General features: G+C 40.9%; 2 protein-coding genes and 1 long non-coding RNA gene across 4 annotated transcripts in view; 2 read left to right on the top strand and 1 right to left on the bottom strand.

Moving 5' to 3' along the window:
* LOC143152091 (uncharacterized) overlaps positions 1–4,250 on the top strand; it is a 246,441-nt gene extending 242,191 nt beyond the window's left edge. Inside the window, exons 4-5 of the long non-coding RNA XR_012993498.1 lie at positions 3,989–4,091; positions 4,151–4,250. This is a non-coding gene — a long non-coding RNA (uncharacterized LOC143152091). The remainder of the gene's footprint in view (positions 1–3,988; positions 4,092–4,150) is intronic.
* Tei (irregular chiasm C-roughest protein teiresias) overlaps positions 1–23,458 on the bottom strand; it is a 516,885-nt gene that overhangs the window by 87,895 nt on the left and 405,532 nt on the right. Inside the window, exon 8 of the mRNA XM_076321760.1 lies at positions 22,510–22,782. Coding sequence (XP_076177875.1) covers positions 22,510–22,782 — 273 coding nt within the window. The remainder of the gene's footprint in view (positions 1–22,509; positions 22,783–23,458) is intronic.
* Positions 4,698–23,458, top strand: part of LOC143152089 (uncharacterized) — a 59,795-nt gene continuing 41,034 nt past the window's right edge. Inside the window, exons 1-4 of one of the 2 annotated variants that reach the window (XM_076321787.1) lie at positions 4,698–4,724; positions 5,125–5,952; positions 6,305–6,404; positions 6,759–6,887. In XM_076321787.1, the coding sequence (XP_076177902.1) occupies positions 4,704–4,724; positions 5,125–5,550 (447 nt within the window). In that variant the 5' untranslated portion in view covers positions 4,698–4,703 and the 3' untranslated portion in view covers positions 5,551–5,952; positions 6,305–6,404; positions 6,759–6,887. Of the gene's footprint in view, positions 4,725–5,124; positions 5,953–6,304; positions 6,405–6,758; positions 6,888–23,458 lie in introns of those variants that run through there. The other variant, XM_076321786.1, reaches the window with a different exon arrangement.

Genomic DNA, 23,458 nt, shown 5'->3' with positions numbered 1-23,458 from the left:
CAAAGTGTACCGGGTGTTTCGATAACTTCGTTACCACAAGTTCGTCGAGAATGTATTAATGGTATCGGCATAACTTTCTTGTTGAACTTCGTGGCGCGAAGTGGTCCATCTTTTGGCACAGAGAGAGAGAGAGAGATCGTGATTCACCTAAAAGGTTGAACTTGGACGCAACTTAAGCGTCTTAAATAGAGGAACTTCTTATTAATTTGTTTAGTTTCCCTCGTATCGTTAACTCGTTTCCGTTTGCATTTTCTTCGTTCCACTGTTACGATTTTCTCCCACCATCGTGTCGTGTAGCTCAGCTCGCTGTAACTTCTATGTGCATTATTCGGAAGATTGTTTCTAGGGAAGCTCGTTCGAGTTAATAAGAGCTTCGAAACGATGCGCGAGTTTACCAGTGCATTTCGTTTAAGATTCTAAAGAGACCCGGCGTTGGTTCGGTCGAAAAGGCTATTGAACATTTCTTGTCCTCGTGGTGTGGTGAAAATTCTCGAATACGGTGAACGAAATTTAATACCAAAGAGTTGAAAGAAAAACGAGCAATATCGAGTATCTGCTTCCGTGTTCGAAAATTTATTCTCCCCTCGTCGAGCGATCGCTTTAAACGATCGAGCTATTTCGAGAGGTCGACGCGTTAATAACTCAAAGGAACCGTATCTTCCGAACAAATTGTTTCAGGACTTATACTTGTGCAAGCTTGTGCGCTAAATGCACCCGAGTCCATCCAAAAGTCTTAATTACGATCGAATTGGGTCTCTTGTTGGAACTTGTTGGTTCTGAGACTCGAAATAGGCTTGTAAATTCTCTGACAAGACTTCAGATTTGCTCCGAGCGTTCGTGAAAATATCTCGCAAAGAGACACTCTGTGCGATCAATTTTTTCTGACAGTGAAATCGATCTACGATTAAAGTTTAATCCTTCGAGCGTCACGTCGATCACCAATGACCGACGTTGAACTTTTAGACGATGCAAAATTTAACCGAATATCATTTTTATCGATATTGATAAATACGGTGCAATACGATAATTCAGTGGTCATTTGAACAGTGTTAAAAGAAACGAGTGAAAATGTGACTTTCATGGCGCAATTTCTAGCAACATTTCTTCGTAAACCATTGTGCATTAGTTAGGTATACACTGGTATTTTTTCCGCGAGGAAAACGGATTTCGTATGAAAAAAAAAAGAAACGCTAATTAGTGCAGTACGAAAGGATTTTTACGGTAATTCTTTTCTCATAAATTCTCTGTCAGTGGGCAACAAAGGATCTTTTCGTATATTTGGGGAATACACTGGCAAGAAAAAATGACGCGAAAATCAAACGAGTAGTTTCCTCTTGTCGATGCTGTTATAATTTCTTTGACTTTACCAAAGGGAAACAATGACGAGAAGAATGACATGTTTTCTTCCCGAAAAGAATGTCAATATATGACCAACTTACAATTTCATACAAAATTTTACGACTTCTGATAGACTTTCACTTCTTCCTTTTACAATCTATGACCTAATATTGAAGTTTATCGTATTACAACTACTTTCGACTTCTTCGTTTCGAGTGGTTAATTTCTTTCGAAATTTAATGATAGATCAATTTCTTTCGGTTACGTTTTTTAAATGAAACAAAAATGTTCGATGCAAGGATATTTCAGGATGACCATCCAGCTGGTTGTAAACGAAAGATAAACAAAATGATCGCTTCACGTGTTAACATAGCTTCGACGACTATCGGACTGTGTTGAAGCGGTGGCAAGCGGGTGGTTGCCACTACGACAGGAGAATTGATCCAACTCGTCGTCTGGTTTTTTGCATTGTCTATCGCGACGCCGACAGAACCGAGTCGTTCATCATCGAATCGCAAGCACGGAGATACCCCCGCGCATACGTGTCACCGCCTGGAAGAAAACTTCCATCGGCGGCCACTCAATCTTGTTTTTTTTTTTATCCGGTCGCGGCGCTGGCTGGCATCGAGTGCTGTTTTTCGTGGGTTAATCGAAACTTCCAAGGAGTAAGAATGATCGGTCATATTCGACAGAGCGAACGACAACGAATGTCTTCGTATCCGCGAAAAACGCACGACGATTGGTCGGTAGCTCGCGCGAGCCGATCTGCGTGGAAAAATTGATCCCTAAATGGGAAAGATTAAACGACTTTTGATTTAACGATTGATTAACTTTTAAACGATTAAAAAAGAAAAACAGAAACTTTTGTAAAGTTTCTCCGTAGGATTGGATGCTGAAAGAAAACAAATTGGACGATTAATTATTATTTATCATTGAAGTCCTATCGTTACTGTTGCATTCAATATCTCTCACGAATCCAACGATTACAACCATGATTATATTTTATGTTAAGTTTTAATCTTCTAAAAATTGTAGTTAATAATCTACTGCTCCAGAAACTCGTGCTATGATTTTTTAACGATGTTGTAGCCATTATAGTAGTGCAGACTACTCGTCTGATCATAGACGGGGAAATTTTACTTGTCTGATCACAGACAGGACAATTCTACTTGTCTGTCCGTGGGCGGGGATAATTCTACTTGTCTGACCACAGACAGGGGTTATACTACTTGTCCAGCCACCGACGGGATAATTCTACTTGTCTGGTCATAATCGGGGGTAATTATACTTGTCTGGTCATATTCGGGGGTAATTCTACTTGTCTGGCCATAGTCGGGGGTAATTCTACTTGTCTGGCCATGGGAGGGGGTTATGCCACTTGTCTGACCATTAGACGGGAGTTATACTACTTGCCCACCCACCGTCGTAGTAATTCTACTTGTCTGGCCATAGTCGGGATAATTCTACCTGTCTGACCACAGACGGGGGTAATACTACTTGTCTGATCATGGACCATGACAACCCCCTCTTCAAGTGACGATTTCCTTACTTATATATCAACCACAATCAAATCTACCATAATGGAAAGAAAATGGAAGGATCGAACTTTAATTTGATCACTCTACCAATAGTCTGAGCTTACTATTAACAAAATGGTTGCTATCTGAATTCTACATTACTGCAGTGTTCGACTAGTACAACTCGTCTATGATCAGACACATGGTATGACCACCGTATACGTAAATCTGTACACGTGTATCCTAAAACTGCATTCACCTTTATTTCATAATAACCACCATTGTTAGCAACAGATAATTCCTACACACATATACATACAAAAGAAACGAAAGAAGGGCGATTATCTGCAAACGTAGCCAATGGAAGAACGAGTGAAAAAATAGGGGCCCGGTGGATTGTATTTGTAGTTGGGGGTGCACAATAAAATGCACATATCGACAGTCTTCGGTTGCATGGAACAGTAGTTCCCGAAGGGTGGGTCGTGTATACGGCGATTCCCGAGGCACCGGAGCGTTCGCTCGTGTTTTTCGTAGTCAGTCTCGTTAGAAGGCAATTTTTATCGACAACAGGGGGATTTTTACAGTCGCGGTCGCGCGACCCAACATTTCGTCCGTGGCGTCGCTCTCGTTTTAACGTAGCGGCTCCCATGGGGTACGCCGTGTACACCGTCGTTGGCGAAATTACATTTTGTTACGTGCTCCTCGCGCGCTTTTTCGCCGCTCTGTAAACGCAATACGTGTCGCTATCCGCTTTCGCGCACCTCTGTTCCGGCCCTACTCTTCGCCCTTCGGTGGGGACCGGAACGTGTACCACAGGGCGAGAAAGAAACGAGTCGCTCGACGAACAGACGCCTTTTTTATCTCGCGATACCGTAAATTCTCCCTCAACACCGTGAACGCTACCGACGAAAATCATACTTTGAATGGTTCCACACGGGGGACCAGAATTCACCATGCGTTTTGTACCGATAATTTACATGTATCGACGATTCGAAATGAATTAACGGAGACCATTAGAGTATTTTACGACGGAGGAAGAATGTACTTTAATTATGCAACGAATAAGATTCTTCGTAAGTTTTTTAATGTATCATTATTATTAATTTACTAACTTGTGATTTCTCTTTGTCTAGGATCAATGTGACCATTCGAAACGAATTAACAGAGATTGATATATTAGAGTACTTTATGACAAGGGAAGAATGTGCTTCAAGTATCCAACAAATAAGATTTTTCGTAAGTTCTTTCTGTATTATTATTATTAGTTTACTAACTTGTGATTTCTCTTTGTCTAGGATCAATATGACCATTCGAAACGAATTAACAGAGACCGATAGAGTACTTTACGACGAGAGAAGAATTGTGCTTCAAGTATCCAACAAATAAGATTTTTCGTAAGTTCTTTCTGTATTATTATTATTAGTTTACTAACTTGTGATTTCTCTTTGTCTAGGATCAATGTGACCATTCGAAATGAATTAACAGAGACCGATACATTACAGTACTTCACGACGGGGGAAGAATGTGCTTCAAGTATGCAACGAATAAGATTTTTTGTAAGTTCTTTCTCTATTATTATTATTAGTTTACTAACTTGTGATTTCTCTTTGTCTAGGATCAATGTAACGATTCGAAACGAATTAACAGAGACCGATACATTAGAGTACTTTACGACGAGGGAAGAATTGTGCTTTAAATATGCAACGAATAAAATTTTCGTAAGTTTTTTTCTATTATTATTATTAGTTTACTAACTTGTGATTTCTCTTTGTCTAGGATCAATGTGACGATTCGAAACGAATTAACAGAGACCGATACATTAGAGGGGGGAAGAATTGTGCTTCAAGTATGCAACGAATAAGAATTTTCGTAAGTTCTTTTCTCTATCATTATTATTAATTTACCAACAGTTGTGATTTCTCTTTGTCTAGTATCAATATGACAAAATGCAAATTTAGGTATACAAACAAAATGATCTACGCATACAACACTTAATAAAACCAAGAAAAAGTAGTATAAAATATTGCAAAGTAACAAAATCTTCCATATTATCTTTTTAAAAAGAAAATATTCTCGAAATTCAGCTCGATAACGAATAATTTTAAAACTTTCCCTTAAATCAGACACTACTTTAGAAAAAATACTAAATCTCGATATTATCGATTCGATACCCTTCAACGTGTCGTAATTTCCCCTGAATAATTATTTTCCGATTGTCATCCCGGTTGGATCGAGTTCGGTGTAAAGACCGCGTGTGTTGTTAACGTAGATCCCAACCGTGAAGAGTAACGAAAGCAACGTTTCGATCGACTCGATGCACCTCTCAAGATCACCTGCCGAAGACGGTGAACAGTTTCGATACGGAATTGCTGACGCGTACCGAGTTGCAGCTACCTCCCGTCGGTTTGGTGAATTGCTTCGATGTCAGTCGCTCGAGATTTTCTTAATCCGTTGGCGCGCACTCGGCATTGTCGCGGACGCAATCGTTCGCGCGTCCCACAACGAGGAAACTTGGCGCAACAATCGATGGCGGGAAGCCCGAGATTGCTGCGAGGGAAAATTGTTCAGAGGCTTCGCGACGGTTTCCACGGAATATGTGGCGCGCGTGTACGCGGAAACGGAATTCCATCGGCAACCGCCGGAATCGCGACACTTGGAGCATGTCACCTACGCGTGTACGGCTACAACGCCGTAAGAAACACCATCGCCGCGCGACTATTAATTTCTGCCATTGTGTAAATTATTGCTCTACCGTGTACCGTTCCGCACAGGTGTGCATTTCAATTGTACCGTTGCTACTACCGTTGAAACACGAGCAAAGGGATACGTTGTTTCGTCGTTCGAAGATGTCTCGTTTTTTATTTACGTAATTGGAGATTTAATTGGAATGAAAGTTCGAGGGGGAAATTACAGCGTCGAGTATAAGGTGAATCGGGACACGCGATACGGGAACGTTTTTAGATTATTTGCGAGAGCGTTGTTCGAATTCTTTCTCGCGTGAAATTGGACGTGGGATATCGATACGATGGTAACAACGGTGCATTCGAAGTAAAAATAATTCGCGATATCGTCCCTGCAAGTGCGTCGAGTTTGTAAGGTAGGTTTTTTTTTTTGTTCTTGTGTTAATTTCCTTTTTTTCCCGACGTGTACGTCGTGTTATTTTCCGTTGCGAAGTATGCGAGATTTGTTCGTAAAACTTTCTCGGTATATTCGATAGTTTTGAAGGTAGAAGGTTGAAACTTCGGGGGATAGTTTCGCGCCTTAAACTCGAGTTACCTCGGCTAAAAACATATTTGTCTCTTACTCTCGACTGCTCTGCAAACCTGTGAAGTTCCATCAAAATTTTGGGAGCATTGGAAGGGATAATACGTATATCATTTCGTACATGGAAGGAAACGTATGCGTGAATTTATATTGCGATTTTCTAACGAAATGTTTCTGAATTACAGATATCGAGTTTCGTTCCTCTGACGATCAATTATCCACTTGTTTCGATTTCGATAGTGTTTCGTAAATAACCGAGAACGGCGTTCCATTATTGAGCAACAGGTTAGTGCATGTGTCGACAAATTTTCACTTTTTGCAAAAAGTTCACCGAGCGAAATTGTTAAGAATTTGCAGCGGAGAATTATGTAAATTCAAAACTATGATCGTAATTTTTATCTCGAGTCGTATTTAAATAATTCCCAATCAATATGCCGGGATAATATTTTCAGTCAAACGTTTGTGCAAAAAATTTAAAGTTTGTCAATTTTAAAGCTGGAACGATGCACCCAATTTTTGCACGGATTTTATGCAAGGTGTTCCGTGTTTTTCGCGATAAACTGCAAGGACTTAATCTATAGGCAAAAATACGAAAAAACGTATATTGTATAAAATTTAACAGTAAACTTTTTGTTACAGAGTTATAACCAAATATTGTACGCATGAAATTCGTAACAACGCATTTTCCAACATAGAATACTGAAAATTGACCGTGTTTATTTGGTCAGCGTAGCTGCTACATGTTCTTTATAATCTGATAACAATTCCGTGTTATTAATAGTTGGTGCGATCAAAAATATCCGCTATTTTTCGAATTCTTCGTTTCAAAATATTGCCCTTCTGCTCGGATACAATGCATTGACATACAGTTGAACTTGTTTTTTAAATGGAACGCTATGATTTTGTTTACACGAATTGATTCCACATACCATATCGAATCTAAAAATATCGGAATACATTGTAGAAAAAGTTAATATTTCGTGAAATATCTCAAATTTCGTACAATTAATTAACAATTATACAAACTAATTGTAGACTGTATTTACTGCCATCTATTGCAATGAATACCATCAGAATACGAATTAAAAGGAATATTCCAATATGTGGTAAACGAACTGTATAATAAAAAATGTGAGAATTCGTTGCAGATGTTAAACAAAGTCAAGTATCTTAAAAAATATTCACGTAAATAGAAAAAAATATCATAGAGTTCCATTTAAAGAAACAATTATAATTGCACTCTTCAAGTGCATCGATGCACTTCTAAAAACTTCATCCTTCACGAGAGAGTCTCCAACAGAGCTTGTTAAATCGTTCAAAATTTCCTTTACAATTTCTTTCATCGTCCCATTCACTGGACACCCTCTCGGTAATATTGTTTCCTACCCTAAACAATAGATCGAATACTTACAGTTCGAAGAAAAAAAAAAAAACAACCCCCTTGTACACGATAAGACACATGGTGTCGTTTCTCATCTAATCAGCGTATTCTCGCGCGACCTTTATTCCTCGTAACCACGACAAGGATCACGTGTTTCCGATTGTCCTCCAACGAAATCCAGACTGGTGAAACGACGAAAGCAACGGAAGCGCCATTTGGATGATGTAAATAATAGTAGGATCCATCCTTTAATCGTATCCCGCGCGGAAACGAGCGCGCGTCCACAAAGGGAGATTCGAGTTAATTTCCGCGCTCGCTCTTGCGCCTGATTCGTGCTGAAAAAAAGAACTGGAAGGGGTGGGGGGTTGAACACACCGTGGTGCAACGATACCACCGTGACTTCGGCTCGTTGAAAAATTTACGACCCGCGTTGAGAGCCCCAGTCGGCGCCGACAGACGAGAGGGGGCCGAAGGGGAGTGTACCTTTTCAACGGAAGAGCACTTCCTGTTCCTATCCTTCCTGCGCTTTGATCCCGTAATCAGACCTTTGTTCTCGACCGCCGCGATACGTTTCCCTTGTAAATGAGTCGGGTGATTCGCGATGCTTCCTTTTATCAAGCATGCAAATACGAAATCGTCGTTATCAGTCGCATCAACTCGGGCATCCGGTTGCCCGGGACTTTTCGTCGCGTTGATTTAACCCTCTTGCGGTTATCCGCGCGACCGCGGAGAAAATTCTACTAGGAGGAGAAAGTTCCAGGGGCTGGTACACGAAATTTACAGAATGACGGTCGGAAAGTTTAGCGAAAATCCGCGGCGAAAGTTCGCCGTGCGACACACGCGCACGAGCCTTCGTTAATTCTTCGAAACGGCGAGAAGAGAGATCCTCGAGGATACCGATATTAAACGGGTAACAATTTTAGATAGGGATCCCGAGACGTTGGATTTCGGGCGAGAAATTTAAATTTAGATCAAACCGGCCCGATACCGCGGCCGAAGATACTTACATCGAAGATACCGAGACGAAGGTTAATAAATTTGTCCACCGTGTTCGACTGTACGTGGCTTGCGTTCCAATTGCGATACTTTTGTATTTGTCGCGCGAGGAACGAAGAAATGAACGATCCGTGTTGCGTGGAACCTAGTTTTTCAATAATTTCGAAGAATTATTCTTTCTGTCAGTTTCAGCTTGAAATTTGAATTTTTTTCGGCAGTAGATTGTACAATATTTTACTTCGATGAATTTATCTAGGTTTTCTTTTGTTTTTATCTTGGAATTTGAATTATTTTCTGGAGAAAGTGTGAGAGTACAATGTACAGGGTGGACCACCTGACTCGATTGTTTATTTTTTTAATCGATGGACGAATCAAAATATTTTGCGTCAACGTTGTAACGGGTACATGTTAACTAGCAGTGCTTGTATCGTTGAACCAGAAAGGAATGAACGAGTACCTAGTGATAGTGGTAATATTTGATGAAAGTTGTTGAACGATGGACGATTCGTTATCTAGGAAATGATACACGGCACGTGTTATCGTATAACAACCAGACAAAAATAATTAAGATATAACGACGATACACCGAACGTCCGTGGCACGATCGTCGATGAATGGACCTAATTGTAAGTGCTCCGACCGTCTCTGTAGATGGCTGTTAACAGGGACGGGTTAATGCGTAGGAAGCATGAAAGGCAGATAGGGGATTGTACTGGAGGGAATTGTTATTTTTTACTTTCCATTGTGTTTCCAGGAACGTAACATTCGTAGAATACGCCGGTAGAGACTGGCGTAATAATGTAAATGACTCGCAAATTTACATTAATTTTCCACCCGAACTCGTCGAACTGTTCCAACTTTACCGAATTGTCGAATCGTAAACAGATGGAACTTTCGGACCGAACGAGCTCATTTTCAATTTTACCAAACTTTCGAACATTTGCAAACCCGGAGCCAAAATCACGCGGACGCTCGAACAACTGCGCTTCGTTATCTATTAGCACAACAGTTTCCAAAATGTAAACACGAAACGAGTTTACAGAATTAGTCCGTTCGGGAGTTGAGAAATCCACTTTAATAAACATAGGTCCGTGGAAACTTTTCCTTTTTTGGGACACAATCACTTTATGTTATCGATGGGTCTTAATGCTCGTTCCGTTTCAAACGAGTCGCGACATTGTCGTTCGTGTTCAGCAATTATTACCGAACAAACTTTCGACGAATATACTTATCACGTACAAATATAACCGTGTGTACCACAGATTACCGAAACAGTTTCGTCGAACATGTTGCACGGAATTAAATGTTTCACTCTGTATAATAAATTGCTCGACTCGTACAATACCACAACTTTATTAAATTAAATTGTCTCGTACGCGACGAGAAGGTTGCTCGACTTTCTCGGTACGATACATATTATTCTATTTCATTGACATAATACGGAATATTTTGATTCGTCCAGTTTATCAAAAAACTTAAGTCGCTCGAGTTAAATCATTTTCCATCGTGAAAATTGCACTCTCATACTTTTCCATAGTATTCTATTTCATTGTACTTGTACCCATTTCAACATTGACCTAAAATATTTTGATTTGTCCATCGATTAAAAAAAACAATTGAGTCGAGTCAGGTGGTCCACCCTGTACTCTCACACTTTTCCATATTCGTTTATTTGTTCGGTCCTTTCAAAAAAATGCCACACACCGTTGACTTACCCAATTACAAAAATCGTACGAAACATTTTGATTCGTTCATAGGTAACAGAAAAATATTAAATCGAGTTAGGTTGTTCATCGTCTATAATACGTCTGCGAGTGTCGAGATACAGTTTTCGACTCACGGTGTACGAACGAGGAGCATGAAATATGGGGATCGAATCGATCGAGAGGAGATTATCGACGTGGATCGAGATCGGTAGGACCGGAAACCGGGCGAAGTCGAAGCACGATCGATGCACGGTAGTCGTGTGTTTGTGTTTGGCGGAGACCCGCACGGGATCCAGGTGAAGCAAGATAATCCTCGGTGAAAGCCACTTACGGAGTGGTGTATGGTACTTTAACTTGTTATTATACAAGTTCTCGTGCCGGCGCTTAAATAAGCTCACGGCCCGGTGAAAACGGGACGAAAAACGGGGCACGCCTTAGCTCGGCACGGCGTGAAGATTTAACGAACGCTTAACGAGCTGTTGGTAACTGAAGAAATAACCTTAGCTGTCGAGCTAAGCAATCTAGTTATCATCTCTTCCCCTGGAGGGACTTGTAATTACAATGGGAAGCCGCTGGCTAGGAGACACTCCTTGCTGCGCGCCACGTTTTTCATCTCCTTTGTTTATTTACAAAAGTCGTTAACGCGTTTATTAGGCGTCCACTTTTTCAAGTAATACGAAAGGTAAAGTCACTGGAAGATGACTCAACCGATAGGACGGAATTGAAAATTAACTCGATGGATAAAAGTCGTTTCGTTTATTAGGAATTCGTTTTCTCAAGTAATATTAGGGGGATCGGAAAGTAATGTCGTTTCCTTACATTAAATTCAAACACATAAATTTTTAACGAGTTTTTATTTTTAATCAATGATATAATCACCCTCATTATCAACAACCTTTTGCCATCTAGTGTGCAAATTTTCAATGCCGGATCGATAAAAATCAATTGGTTTTTGAGCAAAATATACAGAGATGGCATTTTGAATATCATCCAAATTTGCAAATCTTTTGCCACTTAGAAAGTGTTGAAGCGATCGGAATAAATGGAAATCCTAATACCTAATACAAAAGGCGATAAAGATGGTAACTAAATGACAGAATCAATGAAAAGGGATTAAATATTGTTAGAATGGGTATATGGGAATTATTAACGTAAATCGATCGGAAGGTTCGTAGCGAATTTAAAGGGTACTCGGTTTGTGTGTTCGATAGCTTGGTCGAAGAAGGGGAAGAGGGTAAATTAGTTCACGAACAAAGTTCGATCGAAATCGAATGTGTACGATATTGGATAACGAACGCTGCCGAGGGAAAAGTATCTCCATTTATTTACCATAAACGAGCACGTCCGAGAATCCTGAGAAGTTTAAACTGTCCCGACACCAACGACGAATTACTCATTTTCTACCATTCAGCCGCGGAAGCGTTCAGCTGCAGATTTTCCGAGGAGGGTCTGGAGTGGGAGAGCTTTAATTAACAACAGGTTGTTTATTCTCTTATTGCGAGTTGTGAAAACGTTTAGCAGCAATCCTTTCTTTTGTCCCGGAAAGAAAAAGGTTTTAATTCCGGAACTCTCACGCGGGGGTAATGATAAATGACCGCAACTGCGTAAAACTGTAAACTGTGTTTCAGTCGTACAAGCGGTTCGCAGTTTCTGCCGGTGAAATTATCGCAAGTGTGTCGCCCATTTTGCAGCTCTCGACCGTCGTAAGAACCGCAAGCATAATGTAAGTTTTATCGCGCGTACAATTCGCCCCGTTCTAACTTTCAAGTTCTCCCCGTTCGTCTAAGCCACCTTCTTGGCCTCGTCTCTGCGTAAATATTCGCGCGAGACGTTTCTCAAAGCGTTTAACGACGTTCCGTTTCATTTTTCGCGCTATTTGCACCTGAACTTGTGCACGCAAGTAATTACGCACGCACTGTCTCGAAATCTGTTTCGTTGGACCAGTAAGGAATAAATAAAAATCTATCGATGACTACGATACGATAAATCTGTATTTCGTCAGAATTGTTTTCTAGGAGAATTGTCAATAGAATGTCTATGACAGAAACTTCTTAATAATAAGAATACACGTGTAGGTTTAAAACGATAAATATAATAATTAATATAATAACTATCAGTGCTTGTATCGTTGGACCAGAAAGAAATAAACAAAAATCTATCGACGACTATGATGCAAAGGATCTGCATTTCGTCAGAATTGTTTTCTAGAAGAATTGTCAACAGAATGTCTATGACAGAAGCTTCAAGCTTCTTAATAATAAGAATACACGTGTAGGTTTAAAACGATTAAATATAATACAAACTAGCAGAGCTTGTATCGTTGGACCAGAAAGGAATAAATAAAAATCTATCGACGACTACGATACGACAGATCTGTATTTCGTCAGAATTGTTTTCTAGAAGAATTGTCAACAGAATGTCTATGACAGAAGCATCAATCTTCTTAATAATAAGAATACACGTGTAGGTTTAAAACGATGAAATATAATAAAAACTAGCAACGCTTGTAGATTACTACGACGAGATCGCGACGAAATCTTGGAAAACTTCGAAAAAGAAACACGTTTACTGTATTCGGGGGAAGAGAACGTTGCCGCGATTTCCACGCGAACGAATAACCCCTGGAAAATCGAGGACCGCGAGGTTTCGCGAAATATGGCAGACAGGGACGAGAAATATTGACTTCAATATTTATAGAAGCGAATCTCGGGACTCGGGCTCGCACCCGGTCGTATTCGACGCGCGATCTGCAAAGTTGAGAGACAAGTCCCGATACTTTCTGTCGCGCGTCAATTTCTCACCGTCGAGGACGAATGTCGACAATCTCGTCTCGTTAACCCTTTCGATGCGTAAAGCTTGGTAACGAATACGTTGCAACTGCGCGTTGCACTTCAGATGCAAATGTACTGCGCGAAACTGAGAAGTTTACCTCTCGTAGGAATTGCGAACCGTATTGGGTCCGAAGTTTCGGTCGAGCTTTGAAAATTGTTTCGCTCGATCCTGGAGTCATCTTCCCAACTCTGAGCTATACGTTGCATCGTGAACGGAGCGTGAATTATTTGTTTCTTATTCTGGTTGTATTAATATACAGGGTGTATCTAGTAACTGGACTGGACGATTGGAAAGAAATTGTAGAGAAAAAATTTGGTATACTGCAATTTTGTTCAGAGGTGTGTCGAAATATGTAAATTCTTTCGTAATGTAATTTTGTACTGGAAGTAACGATGAGTGATCATAGTCACCGATGGAATAAATGGGTATATTTCGTGAGATAATGGGTATATTTCACTGTTAGCAGCGAAAGAGTTAATTAAGCATCCATAGGATGATCCAGCACGAGGAGTTCCTTCATTCCGTGCGATCGTTGAACAGTGTCAAAGTACAGAGAGTTTTTGATGTAACTGCAAAATTGACCAACGTATCCTCGTACTTCGAATCTAGGAACAAAGTTCCTAATAAGCGCTCCATTAGTTATGGGGTACATTAGTGCTGGTTTCGATTAATTATGTAACCGACCACAAAGGACTCTGTTCTTGTTAAACACGATGGACCTTTAGCGAATCCACCTGTGCGAGATCGAATACACATCCGAAAGTCTCGGTTAGGTCAAAGCCCAGTCTGCAGGCTCCCATGGAGACATTCTCGGCTGGACCCAGAATTGATGCTGAATTCAGGAACAGTGGGATATCATTAGCTATTCTGTGCGTGGATCGGAGAAAGAATCAACTTAGAAGAGATCTTCGGTCGGTTGTCCTGTCGAGGGGGACCCTCGCTTACAGGATTGGCCAAAGACTCTGATACCCAAAATGGCAGCGTTCGAAGAAAGTAGCGATGGGCACGAGCGTATCGTGCGTGTGTCTTTGTTCTCGCGAGTACCATTTCGACGAAATCGAACCTTGGAGAATCGAATTTATCGATATTCGTGAGTAACGACAGCAACAAATAATATTAGCCCTCCGTTGTATAAAACGAGAGGTTATCTTAATAAGAAAAGATTAGATATTTTAGATATACTCAAGAAATTTGAATATCTTCTTACGGAGAAATCTACAGTTACCCCTACAGTTACCATTTATATAGCGTTAAATAATGGAACCAAAAATTCCCCCGATAGTTCTCGCGAAATAAAATCCACGTAACACGAAGTTAAAGGGGGGAAAGTATGATAAAATCGACGAGCACGAAATCGTAAATATTTGAAGTATTTGGCTTGCGATTCGTCGAACATCTTCCCCCGGACAAATCGATTCTTTCGTCGACTACGATATATAGCAGCTGCAACACGATCGTGAAACCACAGGGACAAATATTGTGTGGCTCGCGCTTACGGAATAAAGTTACGAAGGGAAATTCGTGATTTCGAATGTCGAATACACGATGAACTCGATTCGTGCACGATTATTTGCAAGGAATCCGAAAACGTGGCGCGGCTCCTTGGGCAAATACAGCGCGTAGAAATCGAGAGGATTCGCGGTGGAATAATTTCCGTGGCGTCCCCTTGTTCAATCCGAGGGAACGATTTTAAAATCCCGAGGATAGCGTTCGACCGCCTTCGAGCCCCTTACACGCACGAGTTGCTTGAGCTGCAATCAATAAGAAGTCGAAATTGCTTCAGCGATTGCCTCGGGGCCAGATAGCAGGGGTTCCGAGGCACGAGAAGAGGCCGACGATTGGGGGCAGGAAGAATCTGCATTTATCATCGGTGTGTAACCAGCACGGGGGAATATAGTCTGTTACGTAGAACGCGATGTGGCGGACTATTGAAAACAGGGGGAACTCGATCGACTCGTCGAACAGTCCATTTGACACGGCAAATTTCAACGCTCCGACGATCGAGAAAATATACGATCCTTTCGTATTTAGAATATCGGATACGGTAGATCATCAGATTCGATTCGAATTGGAAAAAACTACGATAGAATATTCTATAAAAATAATTTTGAAATGTATCACTTTACGAGGCTCTCGATCGTTTTGGAGTTTCTCCACGACTGTGCAATCGATTTCTTTGAGTTAAAAATAGAGAATAAAACGCGTTCGATTTGTGTTTTTAATTTTAGAGCTTTGATAGCTTTGTAGATTTAATCGTACAGAGATACGATATATTATAAAGTGAGAAATAATTTAATCAGAGATTGGTCAAGAAGGTAAACGAATGACAGTGGTACAGGAACATTTCGTACGTGGTGTTTTATTTATTTTTTCATCGAGTATCTCACCTCGGTTTCGGTTGTACCACATTTCCCGTTTCTCTCTGTATACATATTACATGCGAGGCCACGAGTGCTAAAGCCCTGCGAGGCTTCGCTTCGAGTAATGGCACGATTCTTGAACAGCTTCGGTCTTTACGTCGATCAATTGCACAATTTACATCGAACATTCTATAGAGCGGTATTAGATGAGAAAAATACGAAACTGTCGTGAATGGGTTGAATCGACACGGATTATATCGGTACGCTTTCGTTCTAGTGACCTCGTTTACCATAGTCCCCGAGACGCTCGCCGTTAACGTTGTTCAACATCTATGGAAACAGCGACACGACGAAATCGCAATCTAATGCACAATGAAATCTTCCAACTCGATCGAACTCGTCGGTTCCAAAGACTGCTCTGATTAACTAACACAAAGACAAACAATCAAAAACACCGATGTTTGAATAAAGGAAGGTATCCATTAACGGGAGCTTCGATCGTGCCAGAACTGGTTTCAACTCTCGGTTGGCCTCCCGTGCCGTGGCTCCGAAACGCGAGCACACAAACTTATAACAGTCAATTCCATTAACGACCGATTCAGTTTTGAATCCGTTTCTAATATCCCGACCGGTTCGGCGGTTCCAGCAGTCGATTAGTCGTTCACCCTCGTAATCTGTCAAGACGACAAACGATCGGTTTCTCGAGGAACTGTTTTAGCGAGGAACCTCGACAGGGGAGTGCAGATGTTAATGGAGGTTCCCTGGAGTCTTTAGCGGAAAAAATTTTAATCGATTTGTGAATCGAAGTGCACGCTTTCCTAAAGAATCGAGTTTCGAAAGAACGTCGTTGAAATAGAAATAGAAAAATCGAAAACTTTAAATGCTGTTCACTCAAATTGACATTTTTCGAACGGATGGATATTCGAAAGAGTTCTGATCACGTGCGAATTAAACAACTAATTCTCTGAACTCGAATTAAATCAATATGTTGACGCTTCTTTTGCAATGCGTTCACATTGAACACTTCTTTTATAGTACGTTCAAATTGATTGTTTCTTTTGCAATGCATTCGAGTTGCAAGTTCACTCGTAATGCATTCAATGCATTGGAAAATATTCTACAACGCTGTTCCATTCTCGAATTTCGAAATCAAATTTTCCGGACCTATAAATCACCGAACAAGGAATAGAACATTCTCTCTGTGAAACTTTTACTCGAAACAATTCCGCTTCTGAGGCCAATTGTCGACAAGACAGTTAACAGCTGTCCATCTTCTCCGTTTGTTTACCTACCCAGAGGAACAGAAGCACGCAATAAATCATCGCGAAGCGTGTAAAAATATTTTTAAACGGTACCTACTTCCCAAAGGTGTGGACGTGGATGATTTTTACACGCAAACTTCGATCATTCTCCTAAGACATCTATCCTCGTTTCTCGCGATCGAGCCTCGTTTTCGTTCGTAGATTTCTGGTATTCAGAGGGGTGGAAGAACTCTAGTCGCGAATCCAGCTCGCGCGAACGCTCAGGTTCGACTTCTCGAAAGTTTCGAGAGATCGACAGGGACCAGATACGAAAAGTCGAGGGTTGGAGGGTCTTCGTCGCAGCGGGACTTTGATCTTGGAAACACAACCCGATTCGTCTGTAAATGTGCTTATACACGCGTGTCCACACACATACACACACGGGGGATGTTACCCTCGGTAAGGATGCACGCAAGGGGCGAGGGAGAACAAGTTTATGGCACGGAATGGGAATTGGTGTCTCGTAAAGCTGGCTTCGAACCTAGGCTTTTCCGTGTGCGATAGCTCGTTAATGTGTTTAGATCCACCCCACGTGAGAGTAAATCTGTACCGTGCGACTCGATGCTCTAACTCGGGATGTGTTTATCAATAATTTGTCTAATGCAAATTACTCGAGTGGATAAACCCTTGTCCGTCGAATACAAAGAAACGAACACGGATGTCTCACCATTTTCGGAGCTTTCGCGATATTTTAGTTATATATTTTTATTTATTCTCAAGATTTAGATCCACCCCACGTGAGAGTAAATCTGTACCGTGTAACTCGATGACCTAACTCTGGATGTGTTTATCAATAATTTGTCTAATGCAAATTACTCGAGTGGATAAACCCTTGTCCGTCGAATACAAAGAAACGAACACGGATGTCTTTCTATTTTCGGAGCTTTCGTAATATTTTAGTTATATATTTTTATTTATTCTCAAGATCCTTGATTACGTAATTACCTGTACGTCTAACCTTGAGACAAATTTAAAATTTCCTCTAGAACCTTACGAGACATTGAACATTCTTGCGTTGATTACGGTAGAACTTCGATGCATTTTCAAAATTGCATCTGCATATCTGTTATCCATTCTGGTATCGAGTAATATTTCTTTCTCCGGATTATACGCGTGTATCGTTCTTGCAAGATTAATAGAGTTTATTACGCCATAAATGAAGTAATAATAATAATTAAATCACTTATCGAAAGTCGAGAAAATCATTGATTCGAGCACAGTTGTCACAGATTTAAAGGGCACAGTGTTACGTGCACGATGCACACGCGTCTCGAAGAATCGTTTCGAACGAATAAAGTTAATCGTACGTGACGTAATGTTTCAACGATCTCGTGTGACACGAAAAGAAGAAAGCTCGAGAAGGTTACGGTATACGAGGTACACGGGCGAACGCGCAACTTCGATATCTCTTTTCACTTTCTCGCATCGGAACATTTAGATCTATAAACGACGTTGGTGGCACAGACGGTGTCCCTTTCGTCTGGTACGTATTTCTGTAACGGACTGTCGGTGGAAATGCGGAAAATAACGTGCTTCGAGGGCAGAAAATCGGGGAAAAGGTGACGAGCGTTCTACGGATGTTGCTGTCGAATGTAACCAGGTAGTTTCATTCGATAACCGTAAATCTTGGCAATCCTTCGCCGCGTTTACACCTATTCGATACCGTGGTTCAAACCGAGTGGATTATGCCGCGAGGAGAAACAGATTCGACAAATGTTCTTTCCTTCGCGAATAATAATTTGTTAGAGTGTCCCGGGGAATATCGCGCGCCTCGAAACGTTAATTTATAAAATTACACACCTCGGTGGGGAAAGCTGCGTTAACCCAATTTGAATTCCCACAAAAAATACACATATCCAGGTTTGATCCGATGTTTACTTTGCTCGGTAATCTACCATTTGTGGGAAAATAATTAACGAAATATACACCGTGTGTCGGTTGGCTGCGAACTTTGCATCGATGTATGATAAATAACAATTTCCAGAACTTTTCAGTCATTTTATTACGAGAAACATTACAGATATGCGATCATTTGATACACAGGGTGTTCTCGATTTAACTGTTTAGTACATCTCGCTTGTTTTCGACGATAGGAAAAATCTCCAATGAGAATATTATTTGCTCAGAAGATATATATATTTTCATGAACAGAATATTTTTTATTTTAACAAACACTCGAAACAGTGCCTGCCAATAAACTCTGTCATAGATTATTTAATTGGTATCCAATAATAAAAATACATAATCTCGTTTAAAAAGGAATACTAATGACATTGAAATTTCTCCATTTTTTTGTAAAATCTAAAAAATACTACTCCATTATGAAAACTGAAAATTACTCGATACAATAAAATAATCGAAGAATCATATCAACGAAGTTAGTTCTAGCTCGTCGAAAGGACTCTAAAATTGTTGCAACATTACTGCACAATTTTCAGCACCTCCCAAACCGTTCTCCATCGACCCTGCCAATACACCGACACATTTTCGCGCGCAAAGAACGCTAGTTATCCCGAAACGAGAATATTTTTACGGTAATTCCTCTTTCCTCGCAAGCTCCACGTCCGTGGGGGTAACGAAGAGATTATGTTCTTCCGGTACATTCGGAGGGATAACGACGAAAAAAAAGAAGAGAAAAAAAGAATGGCGCGAGGATCGAGACGGAAGGTTCCCGCGTTAGCGGGCGACGACGCGATTATAATTCCTTTGACTATACCAATGGAGAGTAACGACGAGAATGATGACGTACCTACCTCGATGAAAAGAATGCCGGTGTATCGCTGGCGAAACTCGTCCGAGAAAACAGCATCCCGAACGAGGAAAGAAATCCTTTTTCCGCGGATGGAGCCGCGCGATGCATCGTCGGGAAGAGACTTTTCCGCGCTATCACGAAAGACGATAATAACGTTACGGGAAAAGGGAAAAAGGAAGAGAAAGATTAGAGAGAGAGAGAGAGAGAAATATAGAGAGAGAGAGCAGACACGCTCGATGAGAAAGTTCTAATTTTCCATTCTCGTTCGTTTCACTATCCAGCGAGCGAATTCTGTTGCGTGTGTACGGCTGCTTTAAAACGCGCGAGAGATATGAAACGGTCGCGAACGCGTAAAAAGGTTAATGAATATGGACAATTCGGAGGGAACGCCCACTACGATATTTACACGGCTGGATGTAAAATCTGACCGCGTTTAACCCTTAGGCTCTCGAGTTCTAGAAACATTCTAAAATGTCGTAATCCAGGTCTGTATGAAACATTCAAAATTACAGTAACGGTAACTGTAGGATTAAACTGTAAAAATTTGATCGAATGCTTTTGAGTGTCAACGTAACACGAATGTAACTCAATATGAATTTAACTTAATACGAAGAACGGAAAAGGAAACCTAAGAATCTTTTAATAGAGTAAACATCGATGAAGAAATTTATATAAATGGTACATAAATCGTAATCTTTCGGTGAAAGGAACATCGATCTCGAAACTCTACATAAACTCTCCATAAATGATAAATGAGAATAAGATACTTGTTGCTTCTGATTATTCCCTAACGGTGCAACCGACACATTCGATACCGATAATTGTTCCTCGGTGGTCTTTGCATACGAATTACGCGAGCAACTCGCAGTTGTCGCAAATCGATTTACTTTTCTTCTTGTCTCGCTTTCGAGGAGAACGTTTATAGCATTTGTCATGTTTCTTCCAGACGAGTGTTTCCTTTTTGCAACGGATGAGTAAATGCCACCGATCCGTTACTGGCCCTTTTTATGGCGGCAATCGATCACTTTCAACACGGAGTTCCATATTTCTCCGTGCTGGATCATCTTCGAAAAACAAGCTACGACGAAATATTCAACTGCAGGAGACTCGTGTTAGCCCTCTTGGGTTCCAAAGGTTGGAAGGAACCTGTGAGCATTTTGTAACGCTTGTGGAAATAGGCGAACGATCATCTTCGGGGTAGACCGCGCGAAATTGCTCCCCTTAGGAAAGCTATCGTTCAAATTAGTGGACGGAGTCTACCGGAGGAGGGGGGATCGAGTGTAATAATTTATCCAAAATGTGTTCATAAGACTCGCTATTAGGAAGTCGTCGAAGAGCGCTCGTGAACAATAATTGAAGAAAATTGGATAATTCTTTCCGAGCGGTCTAGAAGAGGGCTGATATTACGACGCTCGTTGACGATCTTGAGTTTGAAAATTACGTTCACGGTACTTGCGGGTAAATTCGCCCTATTTTTATATTAAATATCGCGGAACAACGCGCAATATTTACGCCACGGAACACGATTATTATACGTACGTGATTTAAAATCGAGATTTTCAATTATTTCGAACGATTCGTACGAAACGTAACCAAGAATTCAATCGTAGAGATAAGAATGATAAGTGAAATAATAGGATTCAAAAGATAGAAATGTGTAGGAAAATAAATACTCGGTTATCGAACAATTCGAACGAAAGCAAATACCCTTTAAAGGGTATTTTAAAGGGTTCGGGGTGTACATCGAGGGCTCTTCGTGTAGGAATTTAGTAAAATGGTTATCGACTTAGCAAGTATCGATCGTTACAAGATGGGGATAAACCGCGACGCACCAGTTATGCGATAAATATTATACACCTGTTCGTTTAATAAATAATTAACAAAGACGGGGGAATCAGCCATGCTGGAGCGTGTGAGCGTTGTAAATAAATTGCGGTGTCGTGGTTACGGGGGACCCTTGAACCTCTTAAATTCAAATGCACGATCCGTCGTGCATCTGCCGTATTTCGAAAACTAGCGAGCCACATCCGCTCGGTTTGAATTAATTTACATAATTTTCTATATCTCCGAAACCGCCCCTATTCGCGATATTTACCTCGCACTTTAATCCTATCGTTCTTCGAATGAATTATTCGGCACACTATGAGTGGCCACGCGGCGTGGAAATAATCAAATACAAAGCACTTGTTATTCATGAAACTCGGATTCTAATTAACCAGAAGAATTCCACGGCTGGAAATATTCGAGTCGAACCGGCCATAATAATTCAAGCTGAACAAACCCGCTCGGAATCCAACGAGATCTTTCAAGGGCTCACTGTTTAACGCATTTTTAAATCAGAGTCCTCATCGCGGGAGGGTTAATTATCGTTGGCTGCCTACGCGAGAAAAAGTTTAACCCTTTGAGCTTGAAGTTTCTTCGCTACAAGGAACTAATTTCGACCAAGTGTTTCGTACCAGAAGTAACAAAAAATCCTACGATCAATTCCAAACGTTACTTTTCTCTTTCAATATTCCCCGTGTATTCCAACATTTTACCGGCTCGTGCAACAACGTTGACATCTAACGAAAAATCGGACTAAATTCAATGACGGAGTAAATTGAACGGACTTGATCAATCAGCGATTAGACCTAATTAAGTAACGATTCAATCTTCCCGAGTATAAACGATAAGAGTTCAAAATACTCGTTTGGAAGATCGATTACGAAGAACTGGTTACGATCTTCGCGAGTCGAACAAACGTAAGAGAACAAACACGAGATTAGGCTTATTTTTCCAGCTACCCCGATCACCGTACACTGAAACCTGCGTAGAAATATTCAACGCGCAGTGGTGTCTCAGAAAACATTGTTCAGGAACTTTTTCATTCAACTTTCTCTCTTTTCGATCGTCGTAAAGCTACAGAGCGATCGAAGGAGTTCGAATCGTTCAACGAAGCAAGAATAACGAGTATCGTACCGTGTCTGGAGTAATACTATAGCTAGGATTTCCTCGTGGAAAAATAAATACAGAATACGAAATAATTAATACATGTTTGGAAAAATAGAAATCGTGCAACTTACCGGTGACCTTGACGTGATAGGGCATCTGTGCACGCCACGTGTCCTGCATTTTTCGATCGGGCGCGACGCAACGATACTCGCCGGCTTCCTGGTAAACGACCCGACCCAAAACCAGGGGTCCGGGCCCACCAACTGGATCCATCCCAGGACCGTGTCCCCAACAGCCACCGTCGCACTCCAAAGTCACCGCGCCGCCGATTTGGACCTCCATTTTACGGGAATCGGTGGCTTCGCCGTTCACGGCTTCCGCTTCCGTTTCCATGTCTGGATCATCTGGAATTGATTTATGTAAATGAAACAGAGGCCACAGCGTACGAGCTGCAGACCTCCTGCTTTAAATCGTTCGTAGACGTTCGACACAGTCGAGAATCGAAACGTTTCGGTTCGTTACAATTTCGAGACGATTTTAACAAATCGAAACGTTTCGATTCGTTACAATTTCGAGACGATTTTAACAAATCGTCGTTTCACCGAGTCTTGTGAATCACCGTTAACGTAATTCGAAAGGTAAGGTGAATTTTATGAAGTGGGGGAAGGAAGTATTGATTGTAAGGTATAGCGATATACCTAAGAACAATATTGGTACGTGAGATGTAAGATGTAACGGTATACCTAACTATAATACAATAGGAACACCCGATACTTCTCCAACTCCTACCATGTTACCTTCCTCCACTGCTTAAACATGAGATTAGGCTTATTTTTCCGGCTACCCCGATCACCGTATACTAGAACCTGCGTAGAAATATTCGACGCGCAGTGGTGTCTTGAAAAACATTGTTTAGGAATGTTTTCATTCAACTTTCGTTCTTTTCAATCGTTGTAAAGCTACAGAGCGATCGAAGGAGTTCGTATCGTTATCTGGAGTAATACTACAGCTAGACAGGGTTTCCTCGTGGAAAAATAAATACCGACACGAAATAATTAATATACACCTGGAAAAACAGAA

The sequence above is a fragment of the Ptiloglossa arizonensis genome, chromosome 10 (genome assembly GCF_051014685.1).
Source record: "Ptiloglossa arizonensis isolate GNS036 chromosome 10, iyPtiAriz1_principal, whole genome shotgun sequence".
NCBI classification, from domain to species: Eukaryota; Metazoa; Arthropoda; class Insecta; order Hymenoptera; family Colletidae; genus Ptiloglossa; species Ptiloglossa arizonensis.
This window is presented reverse-complemented; position numbering and strand designations above follow the sequence as displayed.